At 38.2% G+C, this 19,503-nt stretch overlaps 1 protein-coding gene across 2 annotated transcripts in view; it reads right to left on the bottom strand.

Annotated features, from left to right (window-relative positions):
- MED14 (mediator complex subunit 14) overlaps positions 1–19,503 on the bottom strand; it is a 73,411-nt gene that overhangs the window by 40,196 nt on the left and 13,712 nt on the right. For both annotated transcript variants that reach the window (XM_044235625.1, XM_044235624.1), the window contains exons 4-12: positions 18,254–18,427; positions 17,459–17,588; positions 16,865–16,993; positions 16,427–16,534; positions 15,752–15,884; positions 14,599–14,749; positions 13,707–13,818; positions 3,326–3,451; positions 1,357–1,435 (exon numbers count right to left, since the gene is read on the bottom strand). In XM_044235625.1, coding sequence (XP_044091560.1) covers positions 1,357–1,435; positions 3,326–3,451; positions 13,707–13,818; positions 14,599–14,749; positions 15,752–15,884; positions 16,427–16,534; positions 16,865–16,993; positions 17,459–17,588; positions 18,254–18,427 — 1,142 coding nt within the window. The remainder of the gene's footprint in view (positions 1–1,356; positions 1,436–3,325; positions 3,452–13,706; positions 13,819–14,598; positions 14,750–15,751; positions 15,885–16,426; positions 16,535–16,864; positions 16,994–17,458; positions 17,589–18,253; positions 18,428–19,503) is intronic.

The raw sequence follows: 19,503 nt of genomic DNA, 5'->3' as shown, positions 1-19,503 counted from the left end.
TTGCCTGGGGCTCAGGCCGGGAATGGGGGTTAACTATAAATGAACACCTTTCTGAGGTGATGAAAATGTTCCAAATGTTCGAAAATTGGACTGTGATTATGGCTGCAAAACTCAATAAATTTACAAGTCATTGAATCATACACTTAAAATGGGTGAATTCTATGGTACAGAAATTGTACTTCAATAAAGTCATCTCAAAAACATTCATGTCCCATGACAGATCAGAAAGCAACTGGGCATTAACTAAAGGTCATTTGAGAAGCACTACTGTAAGTGATAACTAGGAGAACCTTCTTAGAAATTATGTGTTTAAGTACAGAGACACATTTGATAAGTTTAAGGCTTTGGGGACTTAGCTTTCTGGTTTTATGTTATATTTCTGCTAGCTAGTCTGCCACATAACCTTGAGTTACCTAAGATGTGAGTTATTAAGCACTTAAGTATTTAAACCTTATTTGTTTAGCCAAATACACAAAAATATGCTAAATCACTAAAAATTTTGGAATGCGTTACCCGAGTAAGGATTCATTTTTCATATACAGTTAAACTAAGCAGCTATTCAAAAGGAGGCTCATAAAACATTATCTACTGGCATTAAAAATCACATCTTGTTAATAAAATCATTACTTGATTACAGTGAAGTCTTCAAATATTTATACAACTCAAACTGGCAAGAGGAGAAGGGGTAAGGCTAGATCACAAAACCAACAGATTTCTTTGAAGAGTCTAGCCCCCTGCCCCCTTCTCCATTTGCCAGTTTCAGTTTTGATCTCTGAAACTTATTTTTATCCCATGGAATTCTGTTCTATTAATTTTAATGGCAACTCTGTGTACCAGGATGGTAATGAAACCTCACAGAATTATCTCTAGCTGCATTTCCAGTGTTCTTTAGTTTAACAGTATGAAGCATTTAAAGGATTTTGAGACAGTATTAAATGACAGTATCAGAGAAGCAGAAACAACTATTCTGGAATTGTCAGCTGGTAGATTCATACCATGAAGATTATCTGGGGTAAGAACAAGTAAGACTCTATTGCAGAGAACACTAGACTCAAAAAAATTCACTGTGTAAGTGATTTGTACAGTGCTTTTACAGAAGGGAATGTGGCAAAGAATGAAAAGTAGAGTGTATCATGCCCTTCATACCTGTATTTGCTCTGGAGGGGAACTAGATGCAAAACACTGCCATCTTGGCCCTATTCCAAGAAAATTTCAATTCCAAGTACCAAAAGGTGCTCAAGTTTCATGTCATAAACATTAAGGACAGTGACTGATCAAGAGTAATGATGGAGAAGAAAATACACCATGTCAAAATAACTTTCCATTTTTAGTCTTGAGCTAAATAAATAAGCTTACTTCAGTTGTTGAATCCAAGGGATAATTCGTTTCATATCATCATTCACAGACTTTTCCATGTCATCCAGTGTGGCCTGGTCTATAGAAAAAAGCACTTCATTAATTCACTGTTTACATGAGGCATAAAATATTTAGGTAGCCCAAAACTTACATGAAAATTATTGTTTTAGTCAAAAGTAGTATTATTTTTGAGTCAGAGAAAAACTAAACTGAGCACATCATTAGGCATAAATTTTAACCTAATTTGTTAACCGTCTTTAACATTTAAACAGAGATATAGATAAAGACAACTAATAGCAAATGTACACTAGCAGGAAGAACAAGTAACAAACATATGAATTAATTCTTTGCCTACACTTTAATACCCAAAACTCTTCGTGTAGTTAATTACTAATTTTCATTTACATGTATTTCAAATTCCTAGTATTACACAGTTTAGTAATACTATACAAAAACTAAAAAATGCAAAACCTATAAAACTACATTAACATGTTTACTTATTAAACACAAATGATTTTTGGCATAAGCAAGAGCTGTTGGCTTAAGGTCAGCTTGCTAAATGTCACTTAGAATTTTTAAGGACACCAAAAAATGTTATAATAACATGTTGCACAAAAAGCAAAACATAAAATGATTTTAACCAAAGAAAAATATACAAAGAAAATAAGAAGAGCAAGCATTACAATGGAAATTTGTTATGTTGAAGCCCTAAACTCCTAACATGATGGTTTTCAGAGCTGGGGCCTTTGGGAGATAATTAGGTTTAGATGAGGTCACAAGATTAAGACCAAGGTCATAATGTGATTGGTGTCTTAGTAAGAAGAGACACCAGAGAGCTTGCTCTCCCTTCTGCTGTGTGATGACAGAGAGAAGGCCTATATCTCCGAGCCAGGAACAGAGCCCTCACCAGAACCCAACCACACTGGCAACCCGATCTTGGACTCCCCCTCTCCCAAAACTGACAAAATAAATTTCTATTGTTTCAGCAACCCTCTCTGTGGTTCTTTGTTATGGTAGCCTGAACTGAGCCAAACATATATCCCCTAAAGCAAGAATGACTGCTAATAGGTAATTATTTTGTTTCTTTCATTTTTACATGTTCATCTTCCTTATTTATGAATATGTATTATGTAAATAGTCAAGAAAACAGTTAAATAAAAATTTTTTTAAAGAATGAACAATCGCGTTGTGCTTTGGGTCACAGTTAAAAAGGTAATTCCTAAGTATGCCACTTATCGTTTAGCCAACATAAATGCAATGTGATTCAAAGTAATGAGACCAGCTTTCCATGAACAATTCATAGACAAATTTATCTTTATACAGTATAACGAGAAAACCTTTTACTTTTATCAATCTAGCTTAATATTAATTTCAAATGGTAAATGTGCTAATATGTGCAAGAACATTGTTCCATTAGCAATACAAAAACACTAAGTGCCAAGTAGTTCATCATTTCAGAACACCAACTTGGTAAGAGATGATGTTAGAAATCCAACATTAGTGTCTACTGTGTTTAGGACAGAAAAAAATAAAAACAAACAAACAAACAAGCAAAAACACTCTTCTCCAGGATTCTGGACCCTAGGTCAACATTTAGATGTTTTACACCGTCATAAATTTGTTCATCAGCCATGAGTGACAACAGAATCCCCTGTAGTTGGTTCCACGTCACCCAACTATTAGCGGTAATATTGTTAATCTAAAAAACATCAGCCATCAACATTACTACTTTTACAAAAGAGAAGCAACATGAATGCACTTCATACTGGGAGGTTTAATTTTTGATAAAAGAAAATCCAAAGTATAATTGGCCTCAAGGAACAGATGTCAGCCAAAGTTATTCCTTCCATATCTACTTTCTGCACTGATAATACCACCCCTTCCAATACCTAATGGCAAAAAAATTTTAGTTAGCTTTTATTAAAACATTCTTCTTCACACTGAGTGACTGTATCATTGAGTAACTTACCGAGTCCATAGAGCATCAATTGAAACATTCCAGAATGCAAGTCTACAAAAATGTGTAGACACTCTGAATTACCGCAGGGCTCCAGGATGGGAACAACAAGCGCTGGAAGTGCAGTCTCTATGGAAGCTGAACAGTTAGAATGAAAAAATCATATTTCTATCTGAATATTTTCCAGAAAAAATTATTTCTCAGTGAGTAGAAACAATGAACTATCAAACAATCCTGAATGTTAGAGGAAAAACATGATTTTGCAAAACTGGAATAGTACTATTACGTCAATTAGTAGCTCAAAAGGAAGAATGTATTCCTCGAGGTGCTTTGAAATAAACATACCCCTCTCAGATACGACAGTAAGAAAAAAAAAAAATCCCAAGATTCCTTAAAAAAGGTTAAAAGAGCTAGTGAAAACATAACTTCATCAGTGAGCTGAGTTCTAGTTTTACTTTCATTCAGTAATTATTAAGTAGTTCGTTTTTAAGGATTTTTTTGATACAGTGAGAAGAAAATTGGTAAATAGAATAAATTTCATCTACAGCCTCAATATTTTCAATGCCATTCTTCATTAACAGGGGTTTTCTGGCAATTAGGGCCCATGTGTTTAAAAACAAAAAAACACCTGAACTTGAAAACTATTAAGCATTATTGCTTATATAGGAAAAAAAATTTTTCCAGTTATTTATGTAACCTCATTTTCAAGTCACAGATGAAATAAGAACATAAGCAATTGTTAAACACCAATTCCCAAAGCTGCCAATATACTTGTTCTAGAGCTTCGTAGTTATTTCCACCAGGCCCAATTAACTCTCCCCTTAGTCCCACAAGCTGGCAAAACAAAACCCAGTAAAGGAACAAAGCCTTGAAAGCACAGAGCTACTTAGACTGAGGAGTTATAAAAGGAATATGCTCTTCTAGTTACCACGTTCCTCTAACGCTACAGCACAGAAGAAAAGGCAGGCAGTGAGGTGAGTGGTAATGTAGGCCCAGCCTTTCACCAGGTGACTTCTCTGTGCTACTTTGTTAAACAAGAACAATAACATCTTCCTGTCCATGGCATGGGTCCTTAGGAGGAAGAAATGACAAGTTTGTGAAGGTGCTTTAAAAAAACAAGGTGCTCAACAATGTACATTATCTGTAGTCCTTTAAGAAGCAAAGCAACAAACCAAAAGCTCTTACTAGGAATTTGCACAATAATTAAAATGGGTGAAGTTATCATTGGTGCTATCTATACAAAGAAATTATCAAACAAGTTAATAAAGCCAAAAATTAGCAGGAGACATATTTAAATCAGAAAATAAACTGCTTTTAAGTAGATCTACTATATATTTGTAAAGAAAATGTTTAACACACAGAGCCAGCGGAGCTGTCACCTAAAACAAACACAAAAGAACAAAAAGGTACAAATTTCTTCTACAATATTTTGTAATTCAGAGCAGTGTGAGAACTGAGTTCAAATTATGTTTTGCTGAATTTACTGTTAATATAATAAAGAGTGCTTATAGATCTGAAGCAGGGTTGCTGATTTTTAACACATATCTGTACTGTTACAATTCCTAATGGATTAGAAATGTATTCTTCAAAGCAAAAAACCAGTTTTGTTTTATTTTTGTGCGTGGTTCACAGCTTCCGAACTGCCCTTGATATCCTGATTCTGGCGCTGACACACCGCAACACAAGGGAGACTCCCCTGGCTTTCAAGAGACAGGAATGCTGCAAATGGGGCCACCTGGCAAGTGACCTTACATGCCTTGCACTGCCTTTTTTGACCTCTCCAAAGTTCTGCCTGCTCTTCCTTGAGACATTCCTCCCCACAATACGCGACCACACACTGCCATCTAGACTGTCCCAAACCTGCTGTCTATACATTCCCCCAGCCCTCCCTTGAAATGCTCCCTTGTCCAAACTACTCAATTCCCTGGCTTATTCCAGTGAAGAGTGGTAAGAAAAGCCAGGTGATTAAGGATGATTGCACTAAAAGATTCCAAGAACAGTCCTTGGTCCCAGTAAAGGATGTGACTAAAGCATGTTTTCCCATCACTAAAGGGATCAAGTAAGACTGCATGAAGAATACAAATGCATGAACACAAATTTAAAAACAAGTTAAAGCGTATGTTGTAAAATGGTGGGTCAGTAGGCCCTTTCCTGTAGCAGTCCTCATTTCTGATTCAAGCAGGTCTGAGGAGCTCAAGCCCACACGCAAGCACCTACGTCTCCTCTGAAACACAGTACAGCCTCCAAAACACTGTTCTCTCATACCCGGGACTCTATATGGATGTGCAGAACATGAAAATCACTGCTGGAGCACACTTCCACCAGTCAGAGATCTAGGAAGAGCCTGGACTAACATACTTGAGTTACAGAAGAGAATGGGGCCCAAAGAGTGCTACTTGCTCAAGAGCATGCAGCTCAACTCAGACCTTCTGGCCACCCAACCAATGAAATCTCTATAAAAAGGCACTGAAGAAAAATCTTTGCACCTTATATTAACAAGACACAAAACTCTTCTTACATAAATACTTGGTTAGTCTATTTTTCAAAGTAACTTCAATATCCCCTGGGCAATCACACTGAGTTTTTCACTTACTACTACTACTACTGGGCCTTGTTTATGGTGGATACTAAAGTAAACCAGAGCCTATCAAAAGATCACAAAAAGGTTGTAGCAAATATTAACAAATTAAAAAAAAAAAGGTCACAAACCTTGATTCCTTGATTTTCTGCAATCCCAACAAATGAATTTTAGAATTTTACTATTAGGAAAAGTTAGGGGTGCCTGGGTGGCTCAGTGGGTTAAGCCTCTGCCTTTGGCTCAGGTCGTGATCTCAGGGTCCTGGGATGGAGCCCCGCATCGGGCTCTCAGCTCATCAGGGAGCCTGGTCCCCCCCCACCCCCCCTCTCTGCCTGCCTCTCTGCCTACTTGTGATCTGTGTCAAATAAATAAATAAAATCTTAAAAAAAAATAAGATTGCAAAAATCCTGAGAAGTCATGTTTACGAGGGTACCAAGCAAAATGCAAAAACTGGTTTTTTCAACAAATGTCACTGAACAACTACATATCCCCAAACAAAAAAGAGGTGGACCCCTACCTCACACCACATGCAAACGTAAACTCAAAAAGTAATCTGAATGTAAGAGCTAAAACTATGAAATAGAAGACAGATGAAAAGATGTGCAAGAATCATTGGGCAAAAGCAAATAAAAACTACAGCGATACACCAGTTCACACACACCAGGATGGCTAGAAACCAAGACAGTAACCTGTGCTGGTAAGTATGCAAAGAAACTGGAAGCCTCACAACACACTACTGGGGATGGGATTTTAAGGTTGTATTAAAGGTGTAAAAAGGTAAAACACAGAGTTACCATACAACCCAGCCCTTCCACTACTAGATATATGGCCAAGAGAAATGAAAACAGGTCCACACAAAAACCTGTACAAGAATGTTCAAAGCAGTGTTATTCATCATAGGAAAAAAAAAGGGGGGAAGTGATGTGGGAAATAAAGGCAGAAGGAAATGCAGATAAAATTAAATGTCCTTATAACCTGCAGCCCACTGACAAATACTTGAGGCAGGCAGAGTAGAACTATCCTCCAGGAAGCCCCCCACTATCATCTTAATGTTAAAGCCTTGCTACAGGGAAAAACCTCAGTTTGACAATAGCAAGGCTTCAGGTTTTCCTAGTCTTCTTTTAGCATATGAACATCCTTTTGAAACTTCCCTTATCTTTACTTGCCCCACCCCAAAGTATACCATCAGTTGACCTCACAGTCCTGGGGCAGCAGCTCCTTCTGCCCATGGGTCCCGTTCCCTGCTTTAATAACACCACCATTTTGCACCACAGACTTCTCAAGAATTCTTAGGCGTTGACTGCATCCCACCAAACAGCCCAACAGCCCAACACTGTGTTATCTGGAGAGCCAACGTGGGGCTTCATATCTTTTCATCTGGACTCTGAGCTTCGGCACATAATTGGTGAGAAGTTGGCTTTCCCTTTACCCTCATTTCAGGAGCTCTTCAAGGAGTACGGTCTTATTGGAACATTTTCAGGTCGAATGCTTAGGCTCCAATACTCTAGCCCACGGCTAATCTACAAAGTTTCGAGAAAGCCTGCCTTTTGGCTTCAAGTTACCGCAATGGCAGGAATGGTAATGAGACGCAGACACTTGATGCCCTCTCTTTATTCTTGCCTTCATACAAAGCTGTTTGTCTTTGGCCGCCTAAGTGACAAGCACGGCTACCAATCTTAAGACTCACATGTGAGGTTTCCTCCTCACTGGTCAAATGTGATCCCTTCCCGCATCTCTGGTCTAGCCACTTCTGGTGGTCATGAGACCTCCACTCCATCTCTGGTCATAAGACCTCCACTGGGAGCCAGCCAGAACCAGTATCCAACTGAATTAAAACCCAACTGGGGACTGTTTCCTAGGGAAGTTGGCTGTAAAGACTACATGTGCTGGAATGTCGCTTAGATCATGATGGATTTCTACCTTTATTGTTTTCTGTCAATATCCTCTAACTACTTAAGTTATAAAATTGGGTCCCTTCCTCTTGTAAAATCTTTTCCTCTATTTTCCATGGATTAAAAATGGCAGGTTCTTTGCGGCCTTCATGGTGAGGCAAGCCTAGGTGCAGTGTGACCTTTACTGAGGGGCCCTTGGGGCAAGGCAAGCCAAGGTGCAGCGTGGCCTTCAGGGCAAGGCAAGCCAAGGTGTGGTATGGCCCTCACAGTAATTCCTTCAGCAAGGCAAGCCAAAGCATGATGGGGCTTTCACGTAAACGTAAACTGGGTCCATACCAGCATATGGACCCATTGTAGTCTAGAATGCGATGGGGAAACGAGGGGAAGGCAGGCCTCCCTCCTACAGGGCCTTTACGGTGGCAGCGATCATAGTGATTTTGTTCAAGGGATGCCCTGCGTAGCTTTGACATCAGGAACCTGACATAACCTGCGCGTGGGACCCCACCTGGGAAGCGGGGGTAGGGAAAGGGTTTGATAATGAACCATCTCTCTTCAGTCCCCAAGAACTCTCCCTTGGGATGCCTTTTAACTCACTGGAAACCACTCGGATTAAAAAATTTAAGAAAGGTACTGTATGACCTCAGTAGGATCTATCAGTTAGATCTCTTCTGTAAGAAACAGCAAATAGATGAAAGTACCCTAAGTCCATCCAGGCCTTCAGGGCTCTAAATCAGGACCTGGACCTAAGGACCTCTTGCAGAACGTGTTTGGTCATAACCAGACCAGTAAACTCCCTCCTGATATACTGGATGATAATTATCTACATAGGCCTCCTCTGAATAAACCCAAGTTTGGTAGAGGAAACACGGGCCATTCCTAGCAAAGGGGACTCTGACTCTTACTGTTCCTAATAGATCCAGGCTACTCTAGCATTACGTAGGGACTTCTCCCTCAATTCCCAGGTAAATGGATATAATCGGAACCAACTCTCTCTGGTTAGTCAACCTTGGGATGGGGACTTTAAAGAGCTGCCAAAAATCCCCTTGTTTCAGGGAAATTCCCTGTCTTCTGTGGCCTAACATGGACTGCCTATTTCCTTTTGTTGGTAGGAAAACATGGCATCCACGCCTCTATTGGAGCTGATGAGTTCTAGAGTTGGGAACCCTTTTTTCTGCGTTCGGGCAGCACCTCGCCTCTTCTGCCTCCCCCTCCTCCTGTTTTTGTACCACCTTGAGTTTGTGCATAACTGGCCTCTGTACCACCCTAGGGGCCTCCTGTACCACAGGCTACTCCTCCTCCTCCCCTCACTATCAAGGAGCAAAGAGCATCCCCTGGACTTAATACCACCCACTTGAGACTTCCCTGCCAGTTCCCAGGTAAAAAAGGACAATGGGGAACAAACTGACTTTTAAAAGAGGAGTCAGGTAGAATATAATCCAGTATTTAAACTTAACTTCGTTTAAAACCTGTTAAAGTTAGCAGCATTAAAGGTAAAACTTTTATTCTACCAAGATTTACAGAAGGTCAAATAAGCTCCTGTTATCTCTGTTGCAATCTGTTAGCAAAAAGAGGACTTAAAATGGTTAACTGTCTCCAGCTTTCATGGGTAATTGTTAAGATACCTTTCAAAGTCTTTGGTAACCTGAAACTTAAAGTTTTGCTTGGGTGAGTGAGACTGAATTCACTGGACATCTAGATATTTCCAAATAGGAAAAAAGTGCTAAAGCACTGATTACTGGATGTCAGTTTGTGTTTTGACTTCTTAGTACAGAGAAACTAGGGATATTTGGGTCAGTAAACATGCTTTGTGCTTAACTGATTCCTGAATTTGCTATCTAAAGAGTTTTTTTTTTTTAAGATTTTATTTATTTATTTGACAGAGAGAGATCACAAGTAGGCAGAGAGGCAGGCAGAGAGAGGAAGGGAAGCAGGTTCCCTGCTGAGCAGAGAGCCCAATGTGGGGCTCGATCCCAGGACTCTGGGATCATGACCTGAGCTGAAAGCAGAGGCTTTAACCCACTGAGCCACCCAGGCGCCCCGACAGTTCACAATTTGTTACTACTTAGCTTTCACTGGAGACTAAGGTTTCTAAGAGTTAAAATTCTGCTAAATGTAATCAAGACTGATACAACTAAGGGAAGTAACTCTGAATGAAAAAGTTGCAGAAGGTTTGTTGTAGGGATATCTTTGGAAAAGAATTTTAAAGATGGTCAGGGCAGACTAAGATTAAAATGAAGGGATTTTTTTTCCTTTTTTTTTCTTTTAAAAAGATTTTATTTATTCAACAGAGAGAAAGATAGTGAGAGAGGGAATACAAGCAGGGGGAGTGGGAGAAGCAGGTTTCCCATGGAGCAGGGAGCCTGATGTGGGATTTGATCCCAGGACCCTAAAATCATGACCTGAGCCAAAGGCAGATGCTTAACCAACTGAGCCACCAGGTGCCTGGGACTTTTTCTTTAAATATTTTATTTATTTGAGAGACAGAGGGAGCACGAGCAGGGGAGAGGAGCAGAGAGAGAAGCAGACTCCCTGCTGCAGGGAGCCCTGATGCTGGGTTCATCCCAGGACCCCAAGATCATGACCTGAGCCAAAGGCAGACACTTAACCAAATGAGCCACCCAGGCACCCCACTTTTGAGGTTTTTTTTAAACAAACTTCCCAACATTTAAATAGGAAATAAAGTCTCTTTGACTCATTAGACCTTTTTATTTGGCATGTTAAGTTATTCTGGAAGTACTGTTAAATAATAGGCCTTAGGTTACATTTGGGTAAATGCTATAACCATTCTAGAGATGATATGCAGTTCTAAAGTTTTAGTATGTTCTGGTATAAGGTCATTACTTAATATTCTGATTACTGAACTAGTATGTGTCACAGAAATAACCAGATTTCCTTGCCAGCTATGTTGTAACCTCTCATCAAACCTTTACCATGTCCATTTTGAGTCTTTTTAAATTTATGGTTATTGTTCTTATTCTCTTGCAGAACGTGTTTCATCTTCTAGGAGATTCATAAAAAGGGCTTTTGACAAATATAGGTTTTTTAAATCTTTAAGATCATAAAAACTGAAATGGTTAAGAATTTCCAGAACTAACTAAACGGAGGATGATTATAGTTTATGACTCTTCTTTAAAACTTTGCTTGTTCTCTAGTAGTTGTACTTCTAGACTAAGTAAACTTTCTCTTATGATGTTTATGATATAAAAAATAAGATAAAATATTCATCTGAATAAACAGAAGCCTTTAACTTTTCTCTCTACCTGAACCCTCTGGAACTCAAAAGGTCTCGGAAAGTATTCTCTCTTCCTTGGCAATTATAGTTATTTGCGTTAAGTTCAATAAGAATCTGTTCTCCTCATTAACAGGACACCAGTGGAAACACTGGTTATTTTACCAAGGCTTTGACTATACTGCCATATTTGGGAGAGACATGCATAGACTCAGATATGACCAGACAGCTTTAAGGAACTAAGGTTGACTTTATGAAGCATGGAGCCCATAGAGCCCCTTGGAACTGTTGGCCTGACACCAACCTTACAGAGTTCCCAGCAGCCATACCAGGTACATAAAGAATATCACTTCCTGCAGGTGCAGATATTTTGGGGATCTAAAGAAGATGAATTTGCCCAACTACAAGTATGGCAGGCAAGCACTTGGCTTGGCTTCTGGCCTAGAGAGGCTACTAAAAGTTAAACCTAGAGATTCCTTATAAAGAGTTCCAGCAAAGCAATTGTAAAAGATCTCTATGATCACTCACTATTCTTGCTGAGCTTATGTAAGTCATAAATAAGTCACAAATAAGTTTGTTAAAACTGGACTTGTTTTACAAACAAATTAGTCCCGATTTGGCTATCTCTGATTAAAAAGGAAAATATCTCAATAACATATCTTTATAGATACTAGATTTTAAGCATTGAGACTCAAGAAAACTGGATTACTCTTTTAATAGCAGGGCTTCTCCAAATGAGGACTGCCCCAAAACAACCAACAGGATTAAGTCCTTTTGAGGTACTATGTGAAAAACCTTTCTTCACTGTAAACCTATCAACAGATGGAGAATATAACTGCTTTGTTAAATTATTCACTTGAGGCTGGGTTAATTCAAAAATCTCTAAATGAATATGCAAGCCATGTCCTCCCTACACCTGATCTGACAGTCACTAGCAACCCACCCCATACAAATCCTGGAGGCAGGGTTTATTTAAAGAATTGGAAGGCTAATACAGCAGGGGATTTAACTCCAACTGGAAGAGCCCCTACCAGGTTATTATGCACCAAAGATGTCTCAAGAATTTTTTCTTGACTGTTGGCTCTGGACCCCACCAAACACAACAACATCCAAAACCTACGTGAAATGCAACCCCGTGAATGACGAATGGAGAAGCACAATGTGGTTTATCTGTACAATGGATTATTGGACCATAAAGATGAAGCACTGAAGCATGCTTTAACCATGGACAAACCTTAAAAACGTTAGGCTAACAATATGCAGAAGACCACACGTTATATGACTTCATTTATCTGAAATGTCCAGAACAGGCAATTCTAAAGAGACAAAGTAAATTAGTGGCTGCCAGCGGCTGAAGGGAGGGGTTAACAGGAGAGTGACTGCTAATGGATACAGTGTTTCTTTGGAGAATAATTAAGATGTTCTAAAATTGGATTGTGGAGCTAGCTGTACAACTCTTGAGTGTATTGAAAACCACTGAATGAGTGAACTATATATGAATTTGATCTCAAAACTCATAAAAAAAGAAGAAAATGGGGGGGGGATGTACGCTTTCTAACCCCAAAGAAAGTTTTGATTATACTTTCCAATCAAAAACTTTAGGTTTATATTGAACATCCTTGCTTGAGGGATTAAAATGGGGGTGGGTGGGGCATGAGGACTTCCACTGCATCTTACAATTAAAATTACCAAAACCCAAAAACTCTACTGTTAAGCCCCAATGGAATTAGTGAGCATGCCCCCTCACACAAGATCTAAGGCCAACACTTGCAGTTTTGTTAAGTTAAGCTGCCCTTCCCCTTAGTCTTTAGTTTGTTTCAGACCCTCTTTTACACCTCTTTTCTTTCGCTTTTTTGGAAATGACTATTGTATTCTAAATACAAGTTTATTTTCCTGAGTATCTTTCCTTCAGGCAGTATTTTTACCTAGCTCAGCAAAGTGGTACCAAAGAAGCTGCTTTTTTAAGCATAATGGACTGAGCTGGCTCTGTGATGATGAAAGGCAGTACCTTTGCCACCAGAACCATTAAAGACATATTTTTATGGATTTCCTCTATACCAGCTCACTGAATTAAAGGCTGTTCACTGTGGGCACAAGGTAATCACAACCAAAAACAACTGGGGTAGGGAGAGTGAATATGCTCATTATGATACTGTGAACCTATTTCTAGAATGAAAGCACTGGCTTTCTAACTGACTGCCCCCCAAAGCTTTAAACATACTTACTAAGTAAGTAAACCAGAAGATATTGCATTTCGTGTGTATATATTTTGAATCCTGCTAATGTATTAGTAACTTTTTAAAAAAGTCTTTAAAAAGACCAGGGATAAATTCTGCTTCCCTCAAAGAGGTGTATTTTATAAATAACATTGTAAGTATCTGCAAAGCCGCCTTATTCTTAGAAGACCTACAAGAAATAAGATTCATAGTAAGATGTTAAAATAACTTCCATTTCAATAGGAAAAAAAGCTTTAAGGAGGTTCAATTATGCATACATTTCAGAAATAAGGCCAAGCTAAATAAGAAGAAATTAAGAGAAAAATTAGGATAAGCTTGGTAGATCACAAGTTCAAATGCAGAAATGCCCAACATCCACAAAATCAGGGAAAAAAGTCAGATTAAGAAAGATGCTTCATAAAAGTGGATACTAACATAAACAAAAGAAAGGCAGAAATGCCAGTTTAAAAGAACCTACAGTTTTCATTGGCATTGAAGCCTCGCAGAATGGCCTTCAGTTCCTGGAGCTTCTGATGAGCTCGTGCATGGACACTGTCAATCAGGAGCTTTTCTATTGATAAGTGATCAATCTGCATAAACAAGAATAACAGAATCATATGTGCAATGTAAACATATTGACTTTATAAGCCTGAGAGCAGATAACTGTGTTTTAAGATAGTTCCTTTTAGAATCACGCTGATTTTGTTTTTAAAGGTTTATTTATTTGACACAGAGAGAGAGAGATAGGAGAGGGAACACAAGCAGGGCGGGTGGGAGAGGGAGAAGCAAGCTTCCCACTGAGCAGGGAGCCGGGTTTGACCATGACCCCAGCTGAAGGCAGATGCCTAACAACTGAGCCACCCAGGAGCCCCGAATCACACTGATTTTTTAACCAGTAAAAGAAAGCAAGGTCCAAGTTAAAAAGAAATATATAGTATATGGTACTGGTAGCTTAAAGACCACAGTTAACATTTTAGAAAGTATATATCAAGATAGTAAATGTGTTGGTTATCAGTGGACAGCACTTCAATGTTATCATTCAATGTTAACATTCCCAATGGTAACATTCAATGTTATCAATGGCAGCAATTCAGTGTTAACATTCAATGTTATCAATGGCAGCACTTCAGAATAAAATGGTGATCTGACCTAAGTTAAAAAATTTGAAAGAACATTTTAAAAATTACACATATGACATTAGTTATTTAAAAAAAAGCAAAAGCATAACATTTGTTTAAAACAAATTTCATAAAGAGTTTTAGAAACAACTGGGTATTTTAAAGAATTTGTGTTAGAAGTTTAAGTAAAAATATTAAGTTACATATATTCATTTAATCAAAATAATATTAAAATATACTGCGATATTTTACCTTCATGGCCCTTTCTACTAATTTGGAATCAGAAGCTGGCAAAGGAGGATCATGAAAAATCTGTAAAGGCTTAGACACATCATTTTCATCGATTTTAATTGTAACTTTGTGAACAGATGCCGTCCCTGTTTTTCTCCCAAGAACCTGTTGACTAAAGAGAAAAAAAAAGAAATAGTTTCTTGTTTTTAAAGATTTATTTATTTGAGAGAGAGAGACAGAGAGACAGAGAGCATACACAGGCAGGAGAACAGAAGGAGAGGGAGAATGAATCCCAAGCAGACTCTGCACTGAGTGCTGAGCTCAACATGGGGCTTGACCTCATGACACTGAAATTATGACCTAGGCCAAAACCAAGAGTTGGACACTAAATTGACAGTGCCACCCAGGCACCCCAAGAAAAAAAAATATGAATAAAAATTTTTTCCAGCCTGTTAACAGCCTGTTAACTTTTGGAATAAAACAGAAACTACCTATTGTGTACCTCAGCCAGAGCCTAGAACATGAGAGGCCCTCAATGTTTGTGGAGGGAATAAATTAATATTGAGAAGACAGCTATTCTATAATCCAACACAATACTTATGTTCTTAACACACACACACACACACACACAATTTAAAAACAAAACACATGCACACAGACACACAAATCCCAAAACAAAACAACGTATGTTCTAAGAGATGTCTATTAATCTAATTCCTTTACAGAAAATGGGAATCAAGCAAAGTTCCAGGGAATTGAGGACTGCAAACAGCCTGATACTGATTTTCCCCAAAACCCTCCCCAAAAAAGATTTTAAAAGGCACAATTCAAAATGTGGAACTGTGACAAGCAAACATGTTTTAAAAACATATCCACCAATTAAAATGGTCTTTCAAGCAAACTGGTATGAGCCCAGAGTAATCTAACTTTTTAAGAACAACAAGTCTTAGTACAAATAGAGGTCTATGTGTATAAAACATGCCACGTTCTAAGAGAGGTATCATTTATAGATGTCCTATGTGGTTTATATACCAGGGACCTTACTATATAAAATCATGTTGCTGAAAGGTACACAACTGTTGGTATAAAGTAAATCAGATGCATGAGAGAAAAAAAGAAAGAAAAAGAATTTTAACAGTCATAGGATGAACTCACCATAATCAACTTCACTTACTTCCAAACTGAGAGGGAGAGGCACTTTCCAGCATGGTACCTTTCCACCTGCACAAGGTCTCCCCACCGCTCTCGGATTAACATTAGAGTTTGGGAATGTAGCACTTCTAACTGAAGCGATAAGCAGAAAGAATCTGATGGGTCTCGTTAAGCAAACTTAATAAATCACTATAACAGCAAATGAAGCACAAGCAAACTTTACTTAATGAAAGCTCTATTTCCCCAAAAGCTGGCTATGAAAGAAATTTCAGGAATTACATTTCTCCAATGACATATACTAAAAAGTGATATAATTTGTGGCACAATTTTAGCAAGAAGTTTTATATTTAATTTTGAACCAACATAAACGAACTGTAAGGTCCAGGTTGCCCACTAATTCATCACAGTTTAGAAAATATGAGTAGACCAAATAGCACTATTTTTTTCCTCCAGGTAGTACTATTTCTAATTCATTTTAGTTTTTACCTGCAAAGTGAACAGTAAAATTTTAAATCTAGTTTATTACAGATGTATAATTATTCTTCACACTGACCTGTTCCCCAGCCCTGTTTCTACCCCCAAAAAGGAGGGGGGGTTAATCTGCTATAGTTCAGGATGGGGGGACAAATGGAAATATGTGGAAGAGAGACACACACGAATTCCTTATAAATATATGTCTCAAATTTCAAAAGGATACGTAGGCAGTTATACATGTCCTGAAGAGGTTTTTCATCAGCAAAGAGTCTAGACTGCACCAGCTGATGGATAAAGTTGATTTGCATACTATGAACCAAGGCTCGCCCATCTTCCATTGGCAGGAGAAAAGAAGGTGGTTAATCAGAAAAGTGTACAGATCATATTATAGTACCAACTAAGGAAGAGTATACTAACACTAAATTAAAAAAAAGAAAGAAAGAAGGAAAGAACTAAAGTTATCTATCTAAACCAGAGAACATTATATTTGAGAAACACTAAAGCCTCTATGGATCAGTAGGTAGGTATGATTATCCTAACACCTGCTTCAAATGACAGGATAAACTGCTAAACTTATCATTCTGTAAGAATGTTTCAGTAATATAAAAACACCAAACATCTGAATTGATATTTAGAATTAAAGTCAGTGTTCATAATTTACCTCCTGTTTCCTTATCCTCAACTAGAATTTCTAGCTTGAGAAGACGCCATGGAACATCTGGATCATCTCCCATCACGGTCAAGGTGGCTTCAAATTCTCCCTCAACTCGGAACTTCACCCGGCCATTTGCTTTTAGAAGAAGAAAAAGATGACTACTTGCTAGAAAATAAGCAGCTTCCTACTAACTTAGAACGTTCAGTCTAACTTAAAATAAATTTTAATTAGCTTGCAAGTTCTTTTATAAGTATCCAAAAAATTAGGTAGTTCCTGCATAAGCAATAGCCAAAGGCAGTTAACCCTTCTAACACCAACTAACAATTTTCTCTTGAGGTGTAACTCTGGGGCTTCTTCTCTTCTCCGGTCCCACAGTCCCACGTGATCTCCCTGCTTCACATACCAGTATTTTATCCCCAGGTAATAAGAGAAATGATCGGGTTGACAAGTCACATATCTGAACACTACCTGAATTGCAGGCCAAAAATTCAAAATAGTATTCCTTTGAATGAAACCCCAAAAGCTGTTTAAAAGAAATTCTAATAAGTTAATTCTTAAAAAACAAAAAACAAACAAACAAAAAAAACTTCAGGTACATACCAACTGTAAGATTTGCTAACTGAGGAGGAAGATCTGTAGTCACAAGCCGATGTCTAAGAATCTGATTAAGCTGGTGAAGTGTGGCTTGTTTCTCAATTTTGGTAATTGGGTCTGGAGGAATAATTTTATCCTACGAAAAACATTACGTGATTTGAAAATAATGTACAAAGAGACACAATTTTTATCTGTGCCTGTCTTAACATAGTATTTTTGTACTTTGTGCAAGAGAATCTCAACTCAGTTCTGTAGTTTACATCCAGTAATACTAACATGACCATTACTATCATGCTTTAGAATGCCAATGATTCCACCAGTCACCCAGCTAAGATGGTAATACAACACGATCTTCTTCATGCTCTATTTACGAGACCAAGTTCATGTCACTAGATGACTTCCACCACTTCTTGAAAGTATAAAATACAATAGCACCAAGTCAGTAAACAACTACCACAACAGTAATTAAAAAAAAAAAAACCTTCCAAAAAGCAACTAGCATGTAGTGTTTTCACATCTGAAATAGATCTAAGGTAATGTGCACATGCTTAACCTCACACACACACAGACATAGTCATCCATTTTGATAGTATTCATATTCTGGCCTCAATTTATTTCAAAAAACCACAATTTTAGTTATAGAGAAAAAAGTGAATTACATGAAATAATTGTTTTAAAAATAGATAATATTTGTTTTGTTGGGCTAACAGAGGAGATTTCATCACCAAAACCTTCAACTTCTTTTTCCTGATTCAAAAACCTTCAAGTTTTAAGAATAGGAATGGTGAGCAATGCACTTACCCTAATGCAGGTGGGCAGTCGTGGGTAAGACCCAGTAGTCAGTACATCAATTGCATACGGAATGGCAAAGCTAGGCAGGCGTGCATGGACTAGGGCATCTCTAGCTAACGAGGCCAGGCGATCAGCAGTATCCACAAACAGAATGGCTTGCTGATCCAAAAAGCTTGAAATCATCTTTAAAGCGAAGGGTAAATGTATTAAGCTTCATTGAGAACAAGCTGCTTTGCACTTCAAATATCATTTATTCATTCCAAAGTAAACTTTGAGGAAATTAATACAGTTTTCCACATTTTGAAACATTTCTTCAAGAAATTTTCCAGTGATGGGGGCGCCTGGGTGGCTCAGTGGGTTAGGCCGCTGCCTTCGGCTCAGGTCATGATCCCAGGGTCCTGGGATCGAGTCCCACATCGGGCTCTCTGCTCAGCAGGGAGCCTGCTTCCTCCCCTCTCTCTCTCTGCCTGCCTCTCTGCCTACTTGTGATCTCTCTCTGTCAAATAAATAAATAAAATCTTTAAAAAAAAAAAAAAAGAAATTTTCCAGTGATGTGAAGAAATATTTTATACATTTGTATTTGGCACTAAAAACAATAACTTCCTATCACTTTAAGTAAAAGGTTTTCCAATTTGTTCCCCATCCTTAACATTACACATACGTACCAGAAGTTAGGAAAAATAAATAGAATAAAAGGCTCTTTACTTTCATAGACTTCTAGAGTTGGCTGGTAACAAAGTAGTTAAAAGATGGACTCCTGGATCCAGACTGCCTTTGCAACTTACTTTCCCTATAACCTTAGGCAAGTCACTTAACCTTTCTGAGCCTCGGTTTTTTCAACTGTTAAATGAAGATAATGATTTCCAGCGTCATAAGGTTGTTCTGAGGATTAAGAGCTAATGCGTATAGGGTTGCCTGGGTGGCTCAGTCACTTAAAAGTGTCCAGCTCTTGGTTTCGGCTCGGATCATGATCTCCTGGGTCATAGGATGGAGCCCCACACTGGGCTCTGCCCTCAGCAGGGAATCTTCTTGAGATTCTCTCCCTCTGCTCCTCCCCCTTCTCGAATGCTTGCTCTCTCAAATACACTAAATAAATAAATAAATATATATATATATATATATATATATATATATATATATTTTTTTTTTTTTTTAGAAAGAGCTAATGCATTATAAAACCTTCAGAACACTAACCAGAACACATAAAATACTCCATAAATGTTGCCTGTTGTATGATATCTAGGCCAACTCATGCCCCA

This window comes from Neovison vison, chromosome X, assembly GCF_020171115.1.
Source record: "Neovison vison isolate M4711 chromosome X, ASM_NN_V1, whole genome shotgun sequence".
NCBI lineage: Eukaryota > Metazoa > Chordata > Mammalia > Carnivora > Mustelidae > Neogale > Neogale vison.
This window is presented reverse-complemented; position numbering and strand designations above follow the sequence as displayed.